This window comes from Cinclus cinclus, chromosome 3 (assembly GCF_963662255.1).
Source record: "Cinclus cinclus chromosome 3, bCinCin1.1, whole genome shotgun sequence".
In the NCBI taxonomy this organism is placed as follows: Eukaryota; Metazoa; Chordata; class Aves; order Passeriformes; family Cinclidae; genus Cinclus; species Cinclus cinclus.
In genome coordinates, this window is record NC_085048.1 from 12,295,462 (window position 1) to 12,314,985 (window position 19,524).

Genomic DNA, 19,524 nt, shown 5'->3' on the forward strand with positions numbered 1-19,524 from the left:
GTAAATTCTAAGTGTCTCCTGAAAGAAAGGCTCCTTTGGTTAATGCATTCTATAGGCATAAAGCAGGTGTTTTTCTTGTACTTGGACATGTCATTTACATTAGGATGGCATTAAAAGGGCAGTGTTAAAAAATTTGGGGTCTTGTCAGTCAAGGAAGAACTGGCATAGTAAATGGAGAAAAAATTATTTTTTTTTCCCTTTTGTGACAGGTTTTTAGGAAATACGTATATTTTTCTCCTGTATCTGCTTGTAAAAGGTCTCAGATAGTAGATATCCTTTTGTTTCTCATTTTTGGCACATATTTCATAGTTTAGCATCTTTTGGGGTTACTCAGAATAGTTCAGGAATTCTCTGTTTAAGCAGGGAATTTATATATTCATGTGTCTCTTCCAAAAGTCTGTGATTCAAGTAAGCTCAATAGCTCCCTAGTTGAGAAGGAATTTGAAATACTAAGGCACGTTGGTGGCTGTAAATGGTATTGGCTTCAAATTGGTATTGTGGTAGATGGACATTGCTAAGTAATGTGTTTTTGCAGAATTGGGATTGTAATGTTTTCCTACTTCTTTTCATATTATTTCTTAGCTTCTTTTATGATGGCTCCTGTGCCTTTGCTGTCTCTTGTTGGGATTCATGCTCCTTCTCAAAGATCTATCAGAGGCACAGACAACATCTGTTAAGACAGCTAGAATGAAGGTGGTAAAAGTTTAGGTATTCAAAGGAGATGATAGCTCTTTTTAATATCTGTTTTAATAGCTATAGCTAATGTTCTTAATCTATAGTTAAGACTGTTGCCCTGAGGTTTTTAAATGTGATCTAGGAAAATCGTGTTTTACCACCATTTGAAATACATAACCAGAGTATTTTCCTGGTTTCTAAAGTTTCTTATCCTTTGTACTAGGCTTAACTGCTGTATTGTAACATTATTGCTCACATTTTCAACTCGCAGAAGTCTGGAACTTCAGATGTATGGTTCCCTCATTGGCTGTAAGTCTGCTATATTGCACATTATGCTATAGTAAAAAATCTTCCCACTAAGATATCAACTTTTTATATGTTGCTGTGTTTTTGCTTCTTAACTTTCTCAAATACTGGTGTTCAGTTGTGACATAAAGTGAATTTTTCCTGGAGAGTTGTGGATGAACTCCATTTGCCTGCTGAACTGGGATGGGAACGTGGAAGTATCTCCTAAAAACTTAGTGAAGGTTTTAAAACCTGAAAATTTTCATGTAGTTGACTTTCATCTGTGAATGAGTAAGTACTACTAAGAGTTCATAAGCAGTTAACTTTGCCTTTCCATAGTGATATCTTCTCCTGATCTAGGTTTTTAGTCATTGCCTGTGGCACTGCAGTTTCAATAAAGCTCTTAGAGCTTTATCTCTTCCCTTCCTTATATGTGCAGGTAAATAGGTTTGATAGCAGAACGTCTGCAGAACTGTCTAATATATAGTCCCCTCCTTTTAATATATTTTTTTTCTTGTGAAGCTGAACTGCCTTTGTTTTTAGTGTAATTCAGAGGTGTTCACATTAAAATAATCACACGGTCAGTTTTTTTTGAATTTGCTTGAATTAATTTGTATAGTGCTGCCGTGAAAATAATAAGGGCCTCTGTTTTATATGCATGTCTTTTTTCTTTACACTAACAGGAAGAAAGAAACAGTTCAGGGGGAGAAATGTAGTTTTAATATTATTTCAAAGATGTACTTGATAGAAAAAACATAGCAGATTTACCTTGTACTTCTATGAAGTAGAAAAAATAATTTTTGAGGGAAGGATTACTTTGTCATGATGACACTCATGTTCTCATCTGGATTGACTTCTGGTAGGAGCAGGGAAGGTTCTTGTCCATGAAAAAATTAAGCAGTGCTTTGGAGGAAGAGAGACTCTTCTGCAAACTGCTTGTGTGCCTGTCTGTGATAACAACAGGAATAGCTCATTACAGCCAGGAGAATGCTGCAGACAGCTGGCAAAAGTACCATAGAAGTTGGTTGTGAGCAGTTTTTGAAGAACAGAATGAGAACTTGAAGCCATGAGGGAGCTGTGGAGAACACGAACTGTCAGGAAGGAAGGAGGGAATTTCACAGAACCTGCTGTGCTGGAGCTGAGCTGTCATTCCGCTGAGAGAGCTGAGTGTGTGCAGCATGGGGAAGGTTTCAGGCAGGCCAGTGGCAGCCTTCACATAACTTCCTGTACCATGTGAGTTGATCTGTGGCTGTGCTCTTTATCCAGAAAACATCATCATTATTTGCTTTGTATTTCTGTGTAGTTAATGCTGGACTTGTCCTGACTTCGTGTGCCATGTGTGTCTTTGGCCTGCATAGTGCTGAACTGGAGTTTGGCTTGCCTTGTCCAGTCTTCTAAAGAAGTGTACCACTGCCATTGGCTCATCTGTTTGTTATTCTTTTACAGGGTTTAGAATAAAATTTCTCTCAGGAGCATTCATTATGCTTTATAAATGTACACTCCTGGTGTAGTATTTTCACGATTTTGTGGCGGGTGGCTTTGATCTTACTTGGAGTTCAGCTTTGTCTTTAAAATAGCTTTCACAAAATCAAAATGGGCTATTGCCTCACAATTTTAATTGTAGACACGAAGGAGAAAACCCACGGTGAGCTTCTGAACTGTGCTTGTGTAGTGTTAGCTGACTTTTCTGATGTTTAGATTAGTCATTCTAAGTTGTTGAAGACGGAAGAAAGTTTCCCTCTCCCCAGATTTTATTAGAGGTTAGCCACGTCATTAAAACATAGCTTGATTTGGTTATATGAGATCAGTTATAACTTTCTCCTGTGGTGGCAGAGCTGCTTCAAAAGACCTGTCATTGCAATGTGCACAGCAGGGATTCTGAAGGTTAGTTAGCTGTGGTGGCCAAAAGCAGTGGGATACCTTTTCCACTGGATTATGCAGATCAGTTTTCCCAAAATGCATGATGTTTTAGGCGGCTGTGCTCCAGTCTTGATAAATTTGTCACATCCTATGGATATTTCTGGAAAATGAAGCACTTCTCTTTCTGCCCACCACTTCTGTATCCCGTAGTATATTGAACAGCTGGAAACCTAAAAATACGTGTAATCAGTACTGTAGTTGCATTTACTAATTCACTATTCAGATAGTATAATGAAATAAATGAATATTTTCATGGAGTATGAACAATGCAATATATATCGCAGCTGTTTGAGACTGTATATCTGGGATGCATTTCTTATATTTCATCCTCAGCTATGGAATAATTGTGACATAACAAAACCGTTTCAGAGACATAAGAATTGCAGAGCAACAGAAAGTGGTGTTGATTTCCCCATTGCTATCTGAGAAGATAGAGACTTTGGACAAAGGAGTGATTTCCCCATTGCTATCTGAGAAGATAGAGACTTTGGACAAAGGAGTTTTAAAATTAAATTAAAAGAGAATGTTTTAATTGTTTTATGTTTATTACACGCAGACTTCCAAATTAGGAATTAATGAGTGTTTCTAACAGTATTTTTCAGACAGGGAGACACGATTAAGAAAGACAAAGCAACGATTAATCTACTTCCGAGATGCCCCTACTTATAAAAATAACCTACTTGCAAAAACATTAATGTCTTTCACCAAAAAGATACTGTTTCATTAATGCGTTGGGGCAAATTGCAGTTTGCATTCAATGTGGAGTTAAAGTTTACCAGGGAGAAGATCTAAAGATAAAATATTACGCATTTTCAACTTGAAGAATCTTGGAGACAGGCCTGTTGTATGAAATGCTTAAAAGGGGGGGAAAAAAAGCAAACCCACAGAGTTAGTGTTGGTAATGGAGAGAATTGGAATCTGACCTAAAAACTGAGTTAGACCTTCCTCTTTTGAAAGACTGTCCTTGGAGAGAAAAATAATCTGCAGATTTCGATAAATGAAGTTGGTAGGATACAGAAACTACAATAGCATGGACTTCTTTTGTCAAAGAAAAGAATGGGAAGAATTGCCAAGCCAACGTAAACAATTGAGTGAAAAGAGCAATACAGGAAAAGTCAGCTCTTTTTGAAGAAATAGAGTTGAATACCTCCATAATCAGTCAGTTTACTGGATTCCAATTGTATTTATTCTGCTGTTGAAAAGAGACAAGTATAAAGAGTAGGGGAGAAGCAGTGGCTCAGGAAAAAATGAAAAATACCTCAAAGTCATGCTAATATTTGCATACAATTGCAGTAGGGCACTGTTGATAGTCTCTTAGTTGAGAAGGAAAGCCACCTGCCTTAGTGACTACAGTGATCTGTCACCGGCCGTGTCTGGAATTCCAAGTGCATAGGAATGCAGACTTAACCTGCACATGTCTCTGATCTCTGTGGGATTTCAGTTACAAGAGCAAACCTGCAGAGTTGTGTAGCACAAGGAGGAAGAACTCTGGATCCGGTAGCGCAGTGTACGCTGCATGTACAGCAGGCTGCCTGTGCATGCTGAATTCACCACTTCAGCCCTGCTAGCTCTCTGTCTGGTATGCTGGCATGTGTGAAGGTTCTGATACAGCTGAATTTGCTGTACAGGTATTGTAAACAAAAGCGTTGTAGAAAAATGGGAGTTTTGCCTCTTTTCAGATGTATTCACGTCTGTATCTCTCTGTCTCATCTGTGGGCATGTTTTTCTGCAGACTGCAGTGGTATTTTGACGCCTAAAGTCTTTCTCATCTGACTTGCTTCCATTTTAACAACTGGTTTTCCAGAGTTTTGTTGCTCTCTGTTTCTGCATGAGGCACTGAAATAACTGACAATAGAAATCTAAGGAAAAAAGGAGTTTGTGCTGAAGAGTAAGTATCAGTTAAAATAAACCTTGTGATAAATGTTGAGACAAATACAGCATTCTAATCTTTGCCTTTATAAAGGGCTTAGATTCAGGGATGTCTCGTCCTTTGGTTGTGTCAAGACTGGTTTCTTCCAGTCCTTGTATTTAATTTCAAATACAAGAGTTTTTATTAACTCTGCAGAATGAGGAGAGATAGTAAGGACACTTGGATGCAGTCATGTAGGGGGCAAGAGGGAGTTACATATTTTATTAGTCTTCAGAAGGTGAATGGAGTTAGAAATCAGCTCTGAGTGCTGTGGGTTCTGCTAGGGTTTTTTTTGTGTATTTTGAACTCACCAAGAAACTCACCTGTTGAGAATGACTTTAGATAAATGCTGATTTCTGCTAGGATAAAAAAATCTTGCAGTTGTATCTTTTTTTGGTGGTGTTTTCTTTAAACATTTAGATAAGATGGTTTCTGAATGCTGCTTGACTCTTGGTGAGAATTAAAAAATCTAAAATTCCTCTCTCAACTTACTCCAGTTGTGAACCTGAATACTTTTAAAGACTCAAATGGAGCCAGAGCAGAAAATACTTTTTAAAGTATTTTCCATGGCTTATCCATATACCTGACTTAAAATATTTAAGTTTTTCAGCTGTGTGAAGGGCAAAAAGATACAGGTGCACATTTTGCAGTTAAGATTGCGCTGCATGACGATTCTTTCCCATGAAAGGAAAAATCTTTTCCTCTTTAGTGTTTCACAGTGAGGTCTGTTAACAAGCTTTTATCAAAGACTTCTGAAGTATACTTTTAGCACTTCTGGAATTGAGGTGTCTGGACAGCTGTAGGTGTCACTGCTGCAGAAGCTTGTGCTGAAACATGAGATTGATCTTAGATTTGGCCAGAAGGCAAATGGCCAATAGTAGTTTTCAGGAGAGAAAAATAGGTACAGGCAGGCACACCGCAACATTTACTTGAAGTTTCTCAAGTGAGAAATAACTTAACATCTCTAATATCTAGCTCAAATGTCCTCAACTGGGTATTTTCTAGATGTAGTAAGCTTTCACAAGACTTTATTCCCAGAATTAATTTTATTTTTGAACCTAAGTACCATGGTGGTTTATCTTCTATGCCACGCAGCAGGTAAGTTAACAGTTAGCTATGTGTTGTGTAAAACAGTATCTACTCTTCATTGTAAATGAGGCCCAGTCTTACTATTATTTACACTATTGTAGAAAATAAGTACAGTGAAATATTATTTCCTATTTAGGTAAAATGATAACATGAACAACATGGTGTTAGTCTTGGCATGTTGTTTCTTTGTTCTAGGATTCTTCAGTCTGCTCTGGCATTTAGAAGAGGGTCATCATGCACTTCTTGCCTCCAGTCATTCATATTGCTTGTCTCTGTACTTTTCACCTTCATTTTTTTTTGTACCCTTTTGAGAAAACAGGCAGAGAGAGGCAGAGTTGCACATTGCTTTGTCACTTGATGGATTTTGGGGTTTCTGGAAAAGGGGGAAGGAAAGCAACTTTGACAGAGGAGGAAGACCTCAGAGCTTGAATTGAGTGAGATCTTTCTGAACCATTGCTTTTTTTAAGCAGTAAACCTTCTGCTTCAGTTGACGCTATAAACCTGGGATGTTGGTTAAATGATTTTTAATGCAGTCTGTATGTAATTCGTGACTTCTGCTATTTGGAAAGGATTCTATTTTAAAGTCTATTTAAAAAAAATATTTGAAGCAGTTGGAATTTAAGGGCAAACCCAAGTGGCTTTTGTGTTAAGGGATGGGAAAGAAAGGATGGATTTTTAGATGGGAAGAGGGAAATGGAGATTATTTTCTGAAAACAGTTAGGGATATGAGGCAATTGTATGTCTGCAAAAAGAAGTGTTTGCTAGTAACTGTTGACTTTAGGCCAGGGTGAGTAATACTTCCTTGCATAAAAATTGAACTTTTTAGTGTCTAATAATTGTTTATCAGAGTGAGCAAAGTAACTCAACTATGTTAAGAATAATTGGAGGTTAGAAACATGTAATTCATATTGATACATAAGTCAGTTAAAAATATGCAAGTTTTGCTGACTTGAATTGGAAACCTTTTGTGCTACTGAATCTGTAAAGAAATGGCTTCTTAACTGGAGCTATATGTCCTGTATGTTCACCACATCTATGGCAAGTATGCTGGATGTGACAGCAAAATTGAAGAATGTGTTCAGTGTGGTGTTTGGCAATACTGGCTTGGATCAGTAGATTTCCTTATAAGTTTTTTTTTTCCTTTTCTTTTTCCCTTCCAATCTCGTATGGAAGGATTGTAGCATTAAGATTGTGAGTGTGTGTGTGTGTGTGTGTGTGTGTGTGTGTGTTTTAAGACGTCTTGGTTCCTTGTCATTCAGATCTCATTCATGCAGGGGTGGTTTAAATTTGCATTCAAATTATCTGTATTTGTTTATTTGTAGTAATTTTCTCTTTTAATAATTTCTTAGTCTAAAGAGGAGAATGTTGAAGTTGAAATATCCATTAAATGTGTGCGCCTCTTTCCTTACTATTTTGCATGACTTCTCTCAATAACAACCAAAGCAACCACTGGAGGAACAGCCGAACCAAGGAAAATTTCCCTAAAGTTTCTTTTGGGCTTCTGAGATTGGATAGGAAGATTTTTTTCAGATTTATTCACTTGAGAGTCATGGATGTGCGAGTGACTACTGGGAACAAGACTTTGCTTTCAGAGTAAATACAAATAAATGAGTTGACACGTGCTGCAATCTTCTTAACGGGTCTTGCTGTAATTACTTACTGTGTGTCTCCTCTGTTGCTCCACGATGAGGTAAATGCATCAGAGACTTTTGTAAGAGCCAGATTTTGAAAGAGAGGGGTAGGGGCACTGTTCGTGTTCTCTTTAGTAGAATAATGGAATAGTTTATGTTGGAAAAGACGGTTAAGATTGAGTCCAACTTCAAACCTAACACTGCCAAGTTCACCTCTGAATCGTGTCCTTGAGTGACATTTCTTCATGTCTTTTAAATACCTTCCAGAGATGGAGACTCAGCCAAGAGGTGAGTGAGAGAAACTGGCAGAGAGGGTCAGACCTTATTTTACACATTCCTTGGAACTTTTTGGGCTGTTCTTAGTGGGGCTGTGTGAAGGAATGAGACTAAGGGAAGGACAGGATCTAGTGCAAATTCTTTGCTTTTTGATTCTTCAGCCTCTGAAACTGCTCAGGCCCTGAGACTACTTTTACAGCTTCTGTTGCCAGCTGGTCCTTGCCAACTGAATATCTTTTTGCTCCTGTAGTATATCAAAAACAATTTTTATTTAATTGTTTTACTAATAAAGAAATAATCTCAAATGGACCTGTAGGACTTGACTACATAAAATAATCTTAATGAAGTGCATTACAAATTATGGATACAGAATAATAGCTAAGACATTAGTACGTGACTTAATGTTGGAGGAAAAGGCTATCTGTAATATGAAATTGGAGTTGTTACCTGAAAATCTTCTTTTAATGTTATTCTGTCATAGTAGTTCTGCTGCAGTTTTGCAGATGTTTGAAACCACTTCTGAAATGAAGCCCTTGTCTGTCTTTTGTTGTATAAAAGCTCCTTTTTTTCCCCATAAAGATGGTGTGTTAATATTAAAAAAACCCCACCTAATTCCTTCCAAAAGAACAACATCAACAAAAAAAAAAAAAAACAAACCCAACCAACCAACTGAAAAAACAAACAAGCCCCTGTCACATGAAAACAGGAGGTCTCTTCAAACCCTTTATGTTTGATTAGTTTGAGACCCTTGTGCCAGACCAGTCTGGCAGTGTCCCGTTATGGGGACTCTTCATGGAGTGGTGCTAGGTCAGAGGGCAGTTCTGCACCAGACAGAGACCCCTCCTGGGTTTCCACACCTTCATTCAAACTTGTTCCCCACTGCCAGTGGCTTCCAGGCCCTTTGAAGGACTCAGGCTTACAGTTCATGGAATAACACTCTTTATTAATAAAATTGTGACAGGTTAAGGTTTGAGGATTGCTGGTGATAGTATCTGACTGCAAAAATGTATTCAAAGCAAAATGTGTTACATAATATAGCAAGCTCTACTCCCTAACAAAAGTTAGCTCAAGATGCTCATTCAGTGTGCATGGAACATGGTTCTTAACCCCATGGACATCCCTATGGGGGAGAAGACAGGTTCAGCCCATCTGCTGATCCTACAAGTTACAATGGGGTCTTTCCTGACTTCTCCCCATTTTTAACTTTTTATACTATTTCTTTACATTTAATTAAAGACATTAGTATAAAAGTATATACTACTATACCTATTCAGTGAGGGTTGGAGGTACCTTGCAGGCACCTTGGAGACAGGGAACCTTGGTATAGTATCTGATACAGTGTTGGGATGGGAGTATGCACCAGTCCAAGGAGAGTGTTTTTGCCATGGTTGATGATTCAACAGCAAGGCATCTTCCTTTATCTCCTTTGGGTTTTAGCTGCTCTGTGATTTGCCAGCTAAAAAGTACTGCTGAATTCCCTCCTCTGCAAGGGTTTCAGCCTGGCCATGGTGTCTCTACTCTGCTCCACCCTTCATTAATCACACTTTGGCTTTTCTGGTATTTGCCATTTCAGCTGATAAAGAGAATTTTTTCACTACAAACTGGGCCTTCCATAATAACATTCTCATGTAGGACATTTGAAATATTACTATTTTAATTTAGTTTATGAAGTAACTTTTAAACATTAAATGATTGGTAAATTATGTTATTTAAGATTTAAACAACTATAGCACCCCTTATCCCCAAAATATATGGGCTTATGATGAATCTTTAAAAAATAAGAAAGTGGCTTTATTCCTGTTTCTACCACAAATGTTAGTTCAGAGTTTTCTTTATGAATTATTTTTAATGATGTTGTTACATGTTGCATTATTATAAAGACAGCCATAACATATCTTGTTCAGGTGAACTAGAATTGAAAGCAGGTGTTTGGATGGCTCTGACACAGGAATTAGCAGTTTGCATTTGTTTGACTTATATGATCTGTAAACCTGTCTCTACCATTTTACTGTTGGATTACTTCAGCATGTATAATGTGGAGGGTTGGAATGACTGTGTTAAAATACAAGGTATTGTTTGGTAATGCACAAAGGAGGGAAAGAGAAGAGTGACCAGCCTTCTGGGTGAGATGGGTATGTGTATGGGGCAGGGCAGGTTATGAGCATGCCTTGCTTTGTGCAGTGTGTTTAATGGTTGTTGCTAAATGAGATGGAGTTACTGATTTTTAGCTTATTGTTTTGACTCTTACTATAGTGTGAAATTGATTTGTTGGTTGGAATTGTGTTTATTTTTAATCTACTGAGTTACAGTGCTGCTCTTCAAGGGATGAGAAGATTGTGTCAGTTGTTAGCTTATAAATAGGGATTGTCTATGTAGTATTGCTGTTGCTGTCTATTTTCAGGGTCAGGAGAAAAAGAATTAAATTTAAAATAGCTTCTTGTTCCGGTATGCTGCAACTCTAATGTCTCTACTTTGTACATGGTTTGTTTCTTATTTCTAGAAGTGCCAGAACCTATAAAATTCTTCCCCATTGCTTTATGTTCTGCATAGCTTGACATGGTTTTCTAGTGTTTTATGCTACATAAACAGCTGGCCTTCTACACCAAGCCATAACTAATCATTCTTATCATAATCCATGATGTTCTTAACCTGCATCTTAAACAGCTTTTTTTCCTCCAACCTCAGTATTTAGGGGATGTTTCACTGTAGAATTTTGGGGTCAGAAACTTACATTAAACTTGAGATCAGCAGAGCAGGGTACGTGTAGTTTCAGTATGAGGATTTGTGCTAAAATTTGTACAGTTGTATTTTTTTTCAAGTTGTGAGTATCATAGGTTTTTACTCATTTCAGTCTTCTGTGACAGCATATGAAGTCAGAATACATAGTGTGAAATGTTAAAAACTCTGAAAGTATATAATGAGTTTTTTCCTTTGTTTATAGCATGTTCAGTAAGAAAATTTATTAATCTTTTTTATTTTCCCTTTAATGGTATAGGTAGAATATGGGTTTGTATGGGTAACATAGAAGCAAAACCACACTTGTAAAGCTGCACTGAGAAGTAGTGAATCTTAAATAGTTGATACTGTAATTGACTAACAAGCTTATTGCAAATTTGCTGGAATATTTTTATACACTTTGTATTCTCTTGATTGAGTGCCATAACAAATTAAAAAGACATAAAATTAGGTAAAGCTTCTCTTTTTTGTCATACCAGCTACAAGAAGGGGACATTGAAAATTCTTCCTTGGAATGAGCAGAAGCATCGTGAAGAAGACTGGTGTGAAAAACCAGAATGCAGGTAAATATGTATAAAAGTAAAAAAAAAAAAAAAAGAAAAAAGAATTTATTTACTAATTATTAAAATACGAGAATTGACCCAGTAAGACTCACTTATTTTTGTTATAACAAAAACACTAACTTTGTGTTTTCAGCTTTCTTAGGGAGACTGACTGAGGAAATGGAAAACAGAGGTTATGCAAACCCAGATCTTCAGTAGAGAGCATTCTTTCTTTCATGATTTATCTCCTGTTCAGAATCTCTTAATAGATCCTTTGCTGACAGAAACTAACACTCACTGTTTTAGGCTGACCATATAATTTTCTTTGAGAAGTTTTAGGAAGAAGACTGATGTTAAAAAAAATATAGGTAAACAAATATATACTTAAAGATAGACTTTTTTTTTTTTTTTTAAAGGATGGTTATTGAACCAACTTTGCAAGATGAAGGCCAGTTTCTTTATGAAATACAACCTGAGCTGCTGAAGTACAGGACTACTGACCTTTCTGTGGATCTTGTCACTGATTGGTATTTGAGCAGAGCACAAGAAATTGAAGAATATGCAATGCAGGTAAGAATAGCAGCAAGGAAATTATGGTGGCTGAGCAGTCTTTTTCAACAGAATCCTTAACAGTCATAATGCAAATTAATAGAACACTTTTCCCTCAGTAATGTACACTCTTGTCTCAACTTCATTATGGCTTTTGAAGTACTTGTTTTTTTCTTTTGGAATGTACTTAGGCTTGCTGTAAAGTTTACTCAGCCAAATAATTAATCCATAGAAATGAATAAGGAAGACAGCAGATTCTGTTTCATTTGGTTTACCATAGCAGACAGTAGGTCTTTTGTGAAGTATTTACCGTTGCATTTTATATTTGTAACTAAGGGAGGGAAAGTTGTGCACAGCATGTTGGGAAATGTTTTTTATTGCCCGTCACGTGCCACTGTATTATGTATATTGGTATATACATATTGGTATATTTGTATATTGACGTGTCACTGTTATGTCTGTGAGTGGTACTGTCATTATTTTGTCATTAAATTCTTGCCAGTTTTATTGTGTGTCTGTGGGACTACCATGCAGCTTTTCTTCATATGTTAAAAGCTCTATGAGATAAAGATAAGCATTGCACATAAGAACAGAGTTCATCACTCGTGTGCTTTGGTATTTTATTGCTTCTCAAGCCAATTTAGCTGCATGAAAAAGAGGGTGACTGGAAGTATCACTGTAGGTTAGCTCTGATGAGTGAGTTTTTCTGTTCTACAAGCTTGTACTCCTCCATGGCTCTTTTTAATGATGCTTGCCTGTGATCTTAACAACCAAACAGTAGGTATGGAAATAAAAGCAACTTCCAAGGATCAGTTAAATAATACAGCATATAAATTGAATTGCATTCTGCTCTTCAAGGCTTATGTCTACCTTGCTGAATACTTACAGCCAGTATTGTGTTGTTTAAAATCAAAACAGAACCTTTCATATGCAGGTAGTTTGTCACTTGGGAAAAAGACTGTCATTGGTTTTTGTGACATAAAATGCAACAAAATTAATAAATCACGGTTAGTTAGGAAAGTGATAGTGCATTCAGTTACCTGATTGTCTTAGTTTAAAGCATTTCTTCATATTCCATATATTGAGATGAGCTGTATGTGATTTCCAGAAGGACTAATAATCTAATTTACATGCGATAATATAATGAATCTTGGTTAAAAGCATTTAATGATATCATCCCCTAAGATTAAGCATTTTATGTGATCTTCATAAATCTGAGAAGGGCAATCCATTTAGGAGTATAAAGTCTGCAAAATAGCCACAAAAACTTCAAGGAACTTCAAATTGCCTATTAAGCAACAGGAGAATAAAATAAATGCACAGACAGGACTCAGATTGAAGTTGGTGTTTGGCGAACTGGTTTGTCCAGCAGTGTTTTTTAAATTATTTTTTTCAGGTTGACTGTGCTCTGTCCCTTGTTCGTCTTGGCATGGAGAGGAACATTCCTGGTTTGCAGGTGCTTTGTGACAATCTGATCACTCTTGAGACAGTGGTGTATGAGACTGGTGGTGATCGAACTTTGACTTTGAAGGAACTTCTAGAGATGAAGGACATTGAGAAGCTGAGACTGTTGATGAAGAATGTAAGTATTTTGAATAAATGAATAAGTATACCTTGAAATCCAGGAACTGAGGTTACCCTGGATCCTACGTATATAGACACTGTCATTTTTCTGATGAAACTCCATCTTTAATTCAATAAAAACTCTACATTTTCATGGTTCCTTTTTTGTTGTTGTTGTGGTAGGGTTTAGTTCTTTTTTTCCTTTCTTTCTAACAAAAGCTAAATTTGTTCATTGTTCTCAAAGACACGCTTCGTCCCTGGCTGAGGGCTCAATGTCAATAAATCTTATTTTGAAAGCTGTGAATTGCCTTTTCCTTGGCCTTTTTTTAAGGATCTTCAGTGTAGCCCTTGATGCAGATAAAACAGTATTGAATGTGTTCCTTGGATGTTTTTTGGTGTCTTTAAATATTGTCAAGCAATTTTAATATTTGCTTCTGCACCAGGTTGTGTTATTGTCTCTGTATTGAGCTTGAGCATGGCACTTTAGAATAGAAGACGACCTCTTGGAAGGGTTGAAAAATGGCTAGAGATGGAACAGGGATCTGAAATTCAGTCAAAGAACACATAAGCACCAGAGGAAAATAGGATAATACTGAGAAATTAAAATGTTTGTTTGGTTTTTTGTTTGTTTTGCTTTGGTTGGTTGGTTTTGGTTTTGGATTTATGTAGCCACTCATCACTTATTTTTCTGTCTTGCATTCCTGCTGAATTACTGAAAGTAATGCTGTTCTGACATGCTTGCCTGGTCTTTCACTCATTCTGAAACTGCAGGAGAAAGACAGGCTTTCCTCACATAATGGGCTTCTGTTATGCTCAGTTTCCCCAAGCTACTGGGTAGCAGAAAGATTGTGTCAGTGTGTGATCTGTTTGTGATAGGTGAAGATAACTGTTTCACTTATATTGATCAAAAAAGGTTCTATTTGATTTTTGCTTTTCCTGCTTGTTTAGGACAGTGAAGCTGAACCTGTTCTTATGTTTTCTCTCTGTAACTCTTTGTTCTTTGCAGTCCTCAGATGAAAAATATGTGAAGAATGTTTATCAGTGGATGATCCCTTTTCTCCACCGCTGTGAAAACCAGTCCCCTGGTCTTGCAAATGCCCTCTTCAAAGAATATTTAGTAACATTGGCTAAGGAAGACTTGACTCTACCTCTGAAGATATTTCACAATTCAAAACCTGCTGTAAGTAGAGAGCTCTGTTGATTATACTGGTTTCTTTGGAAATTCTTGTCCTGAAGAGATTAATTCAGAAATAGTTCATCTAAGTCAGATCATCCTTCTGATCTTTCCCATTTTCTTGGACCCAGGATTTGTTGTGCTTTAGAAAACATTAATTATATTTTTCTTACCACAGATTATTATGCAGCTAAACTGTCCTTGAGTCTGTCAAACTAATGTAATAATGATTCTAGCCTAGTAGAATAAAAACAATTGTATGGATTCTTCTTCGAAGTAATTTCCTGATGACCTGTTTAAAATAAATTTCTGACATATTTCCTTTATAAAGAAGTGGATATGAAAGAGTTTAATGATGTCACTATATTTTTTCTTGAGGAATTTTACTAGAAGTAGATTTCAAGTTACTTCCCCCTCTCCTGCCTTTCACAACAAATGTAAAGAATAAAGTGGGGGCCATTAGGATTGAGGTGAGAGTTCAATGAGTAAAGGTTGAAGTTGCCTTCTGTGTGTTTCATGCTGCTTCTGTGGCTTAAATAATTATACCAGATCACACAGGCACATATTTGCATGTTATTGAATGTTCTGAGTGTATGGACAGAAATCTAACAGCAAAGCACAACCACAGCTCTTTCATGTATGTTGGTAGTGTTGTGCCTGTTAAATAAGTTGGATAAATGTTTGCAGCAGTTGCCTTTCTCTGTCCTCCACTCTCTCCACTTCTCAAATTCAGAAAGGCATACCACTGTTCTTTCAAGTGTGTTTAATGTAGAAAACTAGCCAAGATAAGTTTCGAGTTGGGACTTTGCCAGGTTGTTAGCAAGAGACATTCTCATTGCACCTGAAGACAATTTATTTACTTGAACTACACATCTTTTTATATTCAAAAGAAAATTAACTGTTGCGTTAGAAACAAGAAATAAAAACCAGTGTACTTTCTTTTCTTGTTAGTGTCAGCAAAAAATTATTCCTGATCAGGACCAGCTTATGATTACAGCGTTGGAGTGTATTTATAGCTGTGAGCGAGATGACCAGCTCTCTCTCTGTTACGATATTTTGGAATGCCTTCCACAAAGAGGATATGGGTAAACATTCTCAGCTGGTTATTTTTAAATATTTTAGAAATATTAAATATTGTTGTAAATTAATGATTTGCAAAGGTTTGTTAAGTTACTAAAGGGCAGACAGACTTACTGGAATATTCTTCTGTGGTCTGATGAATTGAGACCACGTGTTAGTGCTGTCTTACTTTTGTTACAGTAGTGGCATCTTGCACTTAAAAGCAGCAATATGTCCATGTGAGAGAGGGAAGATAGAAAACCTATTGAGGGACAAGTAATGCTCACGAAAGTAAAAGCTTGAAGAGGAGATATCCTGTGATCTGTGAGGTGCAGACTGTTCTTCCAGTATCTTTTACGTGAAGGACGGAGAGAGCCTGAGAAAAGTCTAATGAAGGAGGAAAACCTCTGCTCTAGGGAAACTGAGGGACCCTCAAAATTTTTACTGTCTTTACGGCAAGAAGCCCAACAGGTTAAATATTTCCATCCAAATAAACATATTTGATTTGAATCAAGTAGTGTGTCAGACTGCTTATCTTCATATCTGTGTAATACAAATTACAAGAGGAAATTACAAGGCGTATATGTGGATGTAGATGTAGATATAATTGTGTGATATCGTTGCAGGCCTGAAACCGATAAAACTAACACTCTCCATGATGAAGTGGATGAACTGGAACAAATTCTTAGGTATTTATTTTTGCTAAAATAAATAGTGCATTCTTGCAGAAATCAGTAGGCATAGCCAAGAACTTTTTATGATAAGAAACTAGCAAAAATATTTTTTTTTTAGTGCTGTCAGCAAGATTGTCTGCATGCTTTCTATTCTCAGAACATAGAAATTTTGAATGGTTTTATCTATTGGAATATTATAAATATCTAGAGATATTTTTCGTGGAATAAAAGGGGGTTTTTTTCTGTTTTCTTTGGGGTTTTTGTGTGGGGCTTCGTTGGTGATTTTATTTGTTTGGTTGGGGATTTATTGTTCTCTTTGTTGTATTTTTGGTGGGTTTTTTTTTGGGAGGGGAAGAGGGTTAACCTATGGAATTTGTTTTGATCTTGATACACTATAATGCTTTGACCAAAGACTAAAACTGTGAAGGTATGTCATCAGGTATTGGTGGTACGTGTTTACCATGCAGCATTACTAATATAGATGTGTTTCAAAAAATATAGGTAATATTACTCTGGCTAATCTATAGTGTAAAGATTTTTATGGAGACTGTTTGCGAGGTGCAGTGCGTATTTTGAGGGAGCTTTTAGAGTCCTGCTGCTGCAGCAGCAGCCGTGCAGGATTGCGAGAGGCTGACTGTGTTTGCAGTGTGTCGGAGCTGCTGGAGAAGCACGGCCTGCAGAAGCCGGTTTCCTTTGTGAAAGACACCCAGGACAATGCCGAGGAGGCACGGAAGCTGATGATCAGGCTGACAAGGCACACAGCTCGCAAGTTAGTATTCCAAGGGGAGTGGGGGACAAGAGGGGAAGGGCAGTGAGGTAACAGAGCCTGCCTGCTTTGTGGCAGCAGGGAGCCGTGCTGTTCACCCTGAAGACAGTGTGCATAAACACTGCTGTTGAACTGATGATTAACATGAGCAGTGTTTTGGCTGCATTCTCCACAGTCAGAAATCTCTGCCTGCCTTCAAACCTGCTTAGGTATGTTCGTGTTCAAGTAAAGAAGCTTAAAATGCATACTGGCTGCAGAATACTTCAGGATGATGAACTGTGAAGCTAACATATTGTAAAAGAGATCCTTTAAGACCTGTTTAATTTTATTGAGAGTGCAGGATTTGTAAAATAATTCCTTGGGTTTTTATGGCATGTTTTCTTGGAATCCTTGTAATAGGGTAATTTATTGATTTTAGGTATTGATTCTACCACTTATATTCCCCGTATAATATTTTCAGTATTTCTAGTTTAACTGCTCTTTCATTTAAATCATCTTTCAACTCTATATGAATTATTAAATGGCTCTTGGTATAAGCAGATACAAATTTTGAATCTTGAGAAAACCAGCCATAACTGTGTGATTTTTCTATCTTACTGAAAGCAAGTATGCACAACAGTTTGTCCATGATGGTAGAGTGGTATTTATATTTTTAGTAGTCTGAAAGCTTTTTAAGACTTTGAGAAACCTCTCTTTTCAAAGATCTCTTTTCAAGATCTCTTTTCAAGACAATGAGTCTGCGGGAAAAATGTTGATTTTTTCCACTTGTGATGGAGGCCCTTTGTTTTTCCAAAGTAAAAGCTAATGCCACATGATAAAAATCACTATTAGCTGGAACTAGCTCATGTAATTTAAAAAGGTTGTTTGGGTTTTTTTTTTTTTTGTTTTTTTGGTTTTTTTTGGGGGGGGTTGCTTTGTGGCTAAATTAGAGATCCATAGATCCAGGACGTCAAGAATCTGAATACCACTCAATTTTAAGAAAAAAAATAAAGTTGAAGTTTTATTCTACTGTGATTGCATGCCATTGATTAGTCCTTTGATATTGCCTGCAATGAACAGCACTTTAATGTTCCTCAGGTGCTGTTACAGACTAGGTTTTGCTCTGCAGTTCCCAGCTCAGCTAGCATTTTCAGCTTCAGAAGTATTATGGAAAATCATCAAAACCTACTCTGAGGATCTTGAGAAAGATTGCTTAAATCCATGTCTTATCCCACAGAAAACAAAAAAAGCACTTTGTGTTGTAGTCAGACCATTTTATCCCACTGTTTTAATATTAATTAATATTAAAAGCCTTCTGTCTTGGAATAACTTCTGGTTGAAAGTCTAATTAAATATTGAAATAACATTTGAGAAAACCTGTATTTTTGGTGATGGAAATGTACTGATTTTCTTTAAAATTGTTGGGGAAGAGAATATTTAATTTTCAAAAAATGTTTGTAGGCAGCCACCTGTTGGTGAGACACAGTGGAAGGAATTGCTCCAGGATATGTTGGAGATGCAGCAGAAAGTGTATAGGTGCTTACATTCAGATTCTTGCTATGAGGTGAGTTTTATGTCTTCTTACTGACTTCTGTCCCAAGTAAGCTACACATTCTTATTTCATATTGTTGCTCGTAGGTGTAAATATATTTTTCTGTGTTGTTACTTGGTTGTCTGCTGCCTTTTTTTTTTTCCACAGTATTTTATTTAAGTAAAAAAAATTCTGGTATTTATTTGTTTTATCTAAAGCTCCTCTAATAAATGCCCTCTATATATTTTATTAAAATTCAGTGTTTTAGAAATTGAGTCAAATTTGTGATGTTTTCTTCCATAGCCTATGTGTTTAGCAATAAACACTCCAGAGTAATGAAAATAAAATGTTATCTTCACTCAAGCATTTCTTAAATATGTAGTTTTGGTTTGATAATATCCAAGATCATTGTAGGATTATGGACTTTCTAATGCTTGCAGATAAAGTAAAATTGTGTGAGATAAGAAATCTAATTTCAGTGAAGGTAAAAACCCTTGCATGTGCATGAGGTCCAAACCCATGTCATTAGTATTTGCAAAAGGCAGCTATTAGATGGAGAATTTGCTCTTACGTATGTTTATTTACGTTTTTACTTCAGTGTACTGCACGTTATTACAGATGCATTACTATGTCCCCCATAATTAAGTTTGTATCTATATAGAAGTAGGTTGTAATGCAGTTTACAGAATTAATTGCTCATGGCTACCCCACTGATTAGCTCTTAGGAGAAATTTTGAAATCAAATTTAAAAAAAAAGAAAGAAGGAAAAAGACTATGCTATTCAACTTCTGTATGGGAAAAATCACTTTGTCTGTAGTTGTACAGCTATAGAAATGGTTTTATAGTGATGGGTTTGTGGTGGGCTACAACTTGGTGTACTTGAAATTTATTTTAAGTGCATGTTAAGGAATTGTAATACTAGAGCACTCTGCAAATGAGGAACTTGCTTTACTCAGATCTTAGTGTAAGTCTTCTGTTAGCATTAATTTTTTTTTAAAACTGAACCCAGTGATTAAAAAAAGACACAGTGGGTTTTGGGAAAAATTATGTAGGAGTGCTGAAAATATTTGGAATTAGTAGAGGTGTCATATACTTAGATAAAGTGATAAATTGATGAGGAGATAAGGATTTTCAATCCCATGTGAGGTTTAGTGTGATGCTTACTT

At 36.6% G+C, this 19,524-nt stretch overlaps 1 protein-coding gene across 1 annotated transcript in view; it reads left to right on the top strand.

The window, feature by feature from the left end:
* NBAS (NBAS subunit of NRZ tethering complex) overlaps positions 1–19,524 on the top strand; it is a 160,253-nt gene that overhangs the window by 32,693 nt on the left and 108,036 nt on the right. The window contains exons 22-29 of the mRNA XM_062489692.1: positions 11,001–11,084; positions 11,480–11,633; positions 13,009–13,194; positions 14,182–14,355; positions 15,301–15,434; positions 16,035–16,097; positions 16,729–16,851; positions 18,289–18,391. Of these exons, the coding sequence (XP_062345676.1) occupies positions 11,001–11,084; positions 11,480–11,633; positions 13,009–13,194; positions 14,182–14,355; positions 15,301–15,434; positions 16,035–16,097; positions 16,729–16,851; positions 18,289–18,391 (1,021 nt within the window). The remainder of the gene's footprint in view (positions 1–11,000; positions 11,085–11,479; positions 11,634–13,008; positions 13,195–14,181; positions 14,356–15,300; positions 15,435–16,034; positions 16,098–16,728; positions 16,852–18,288; positions 18,392–19,524) is intronic.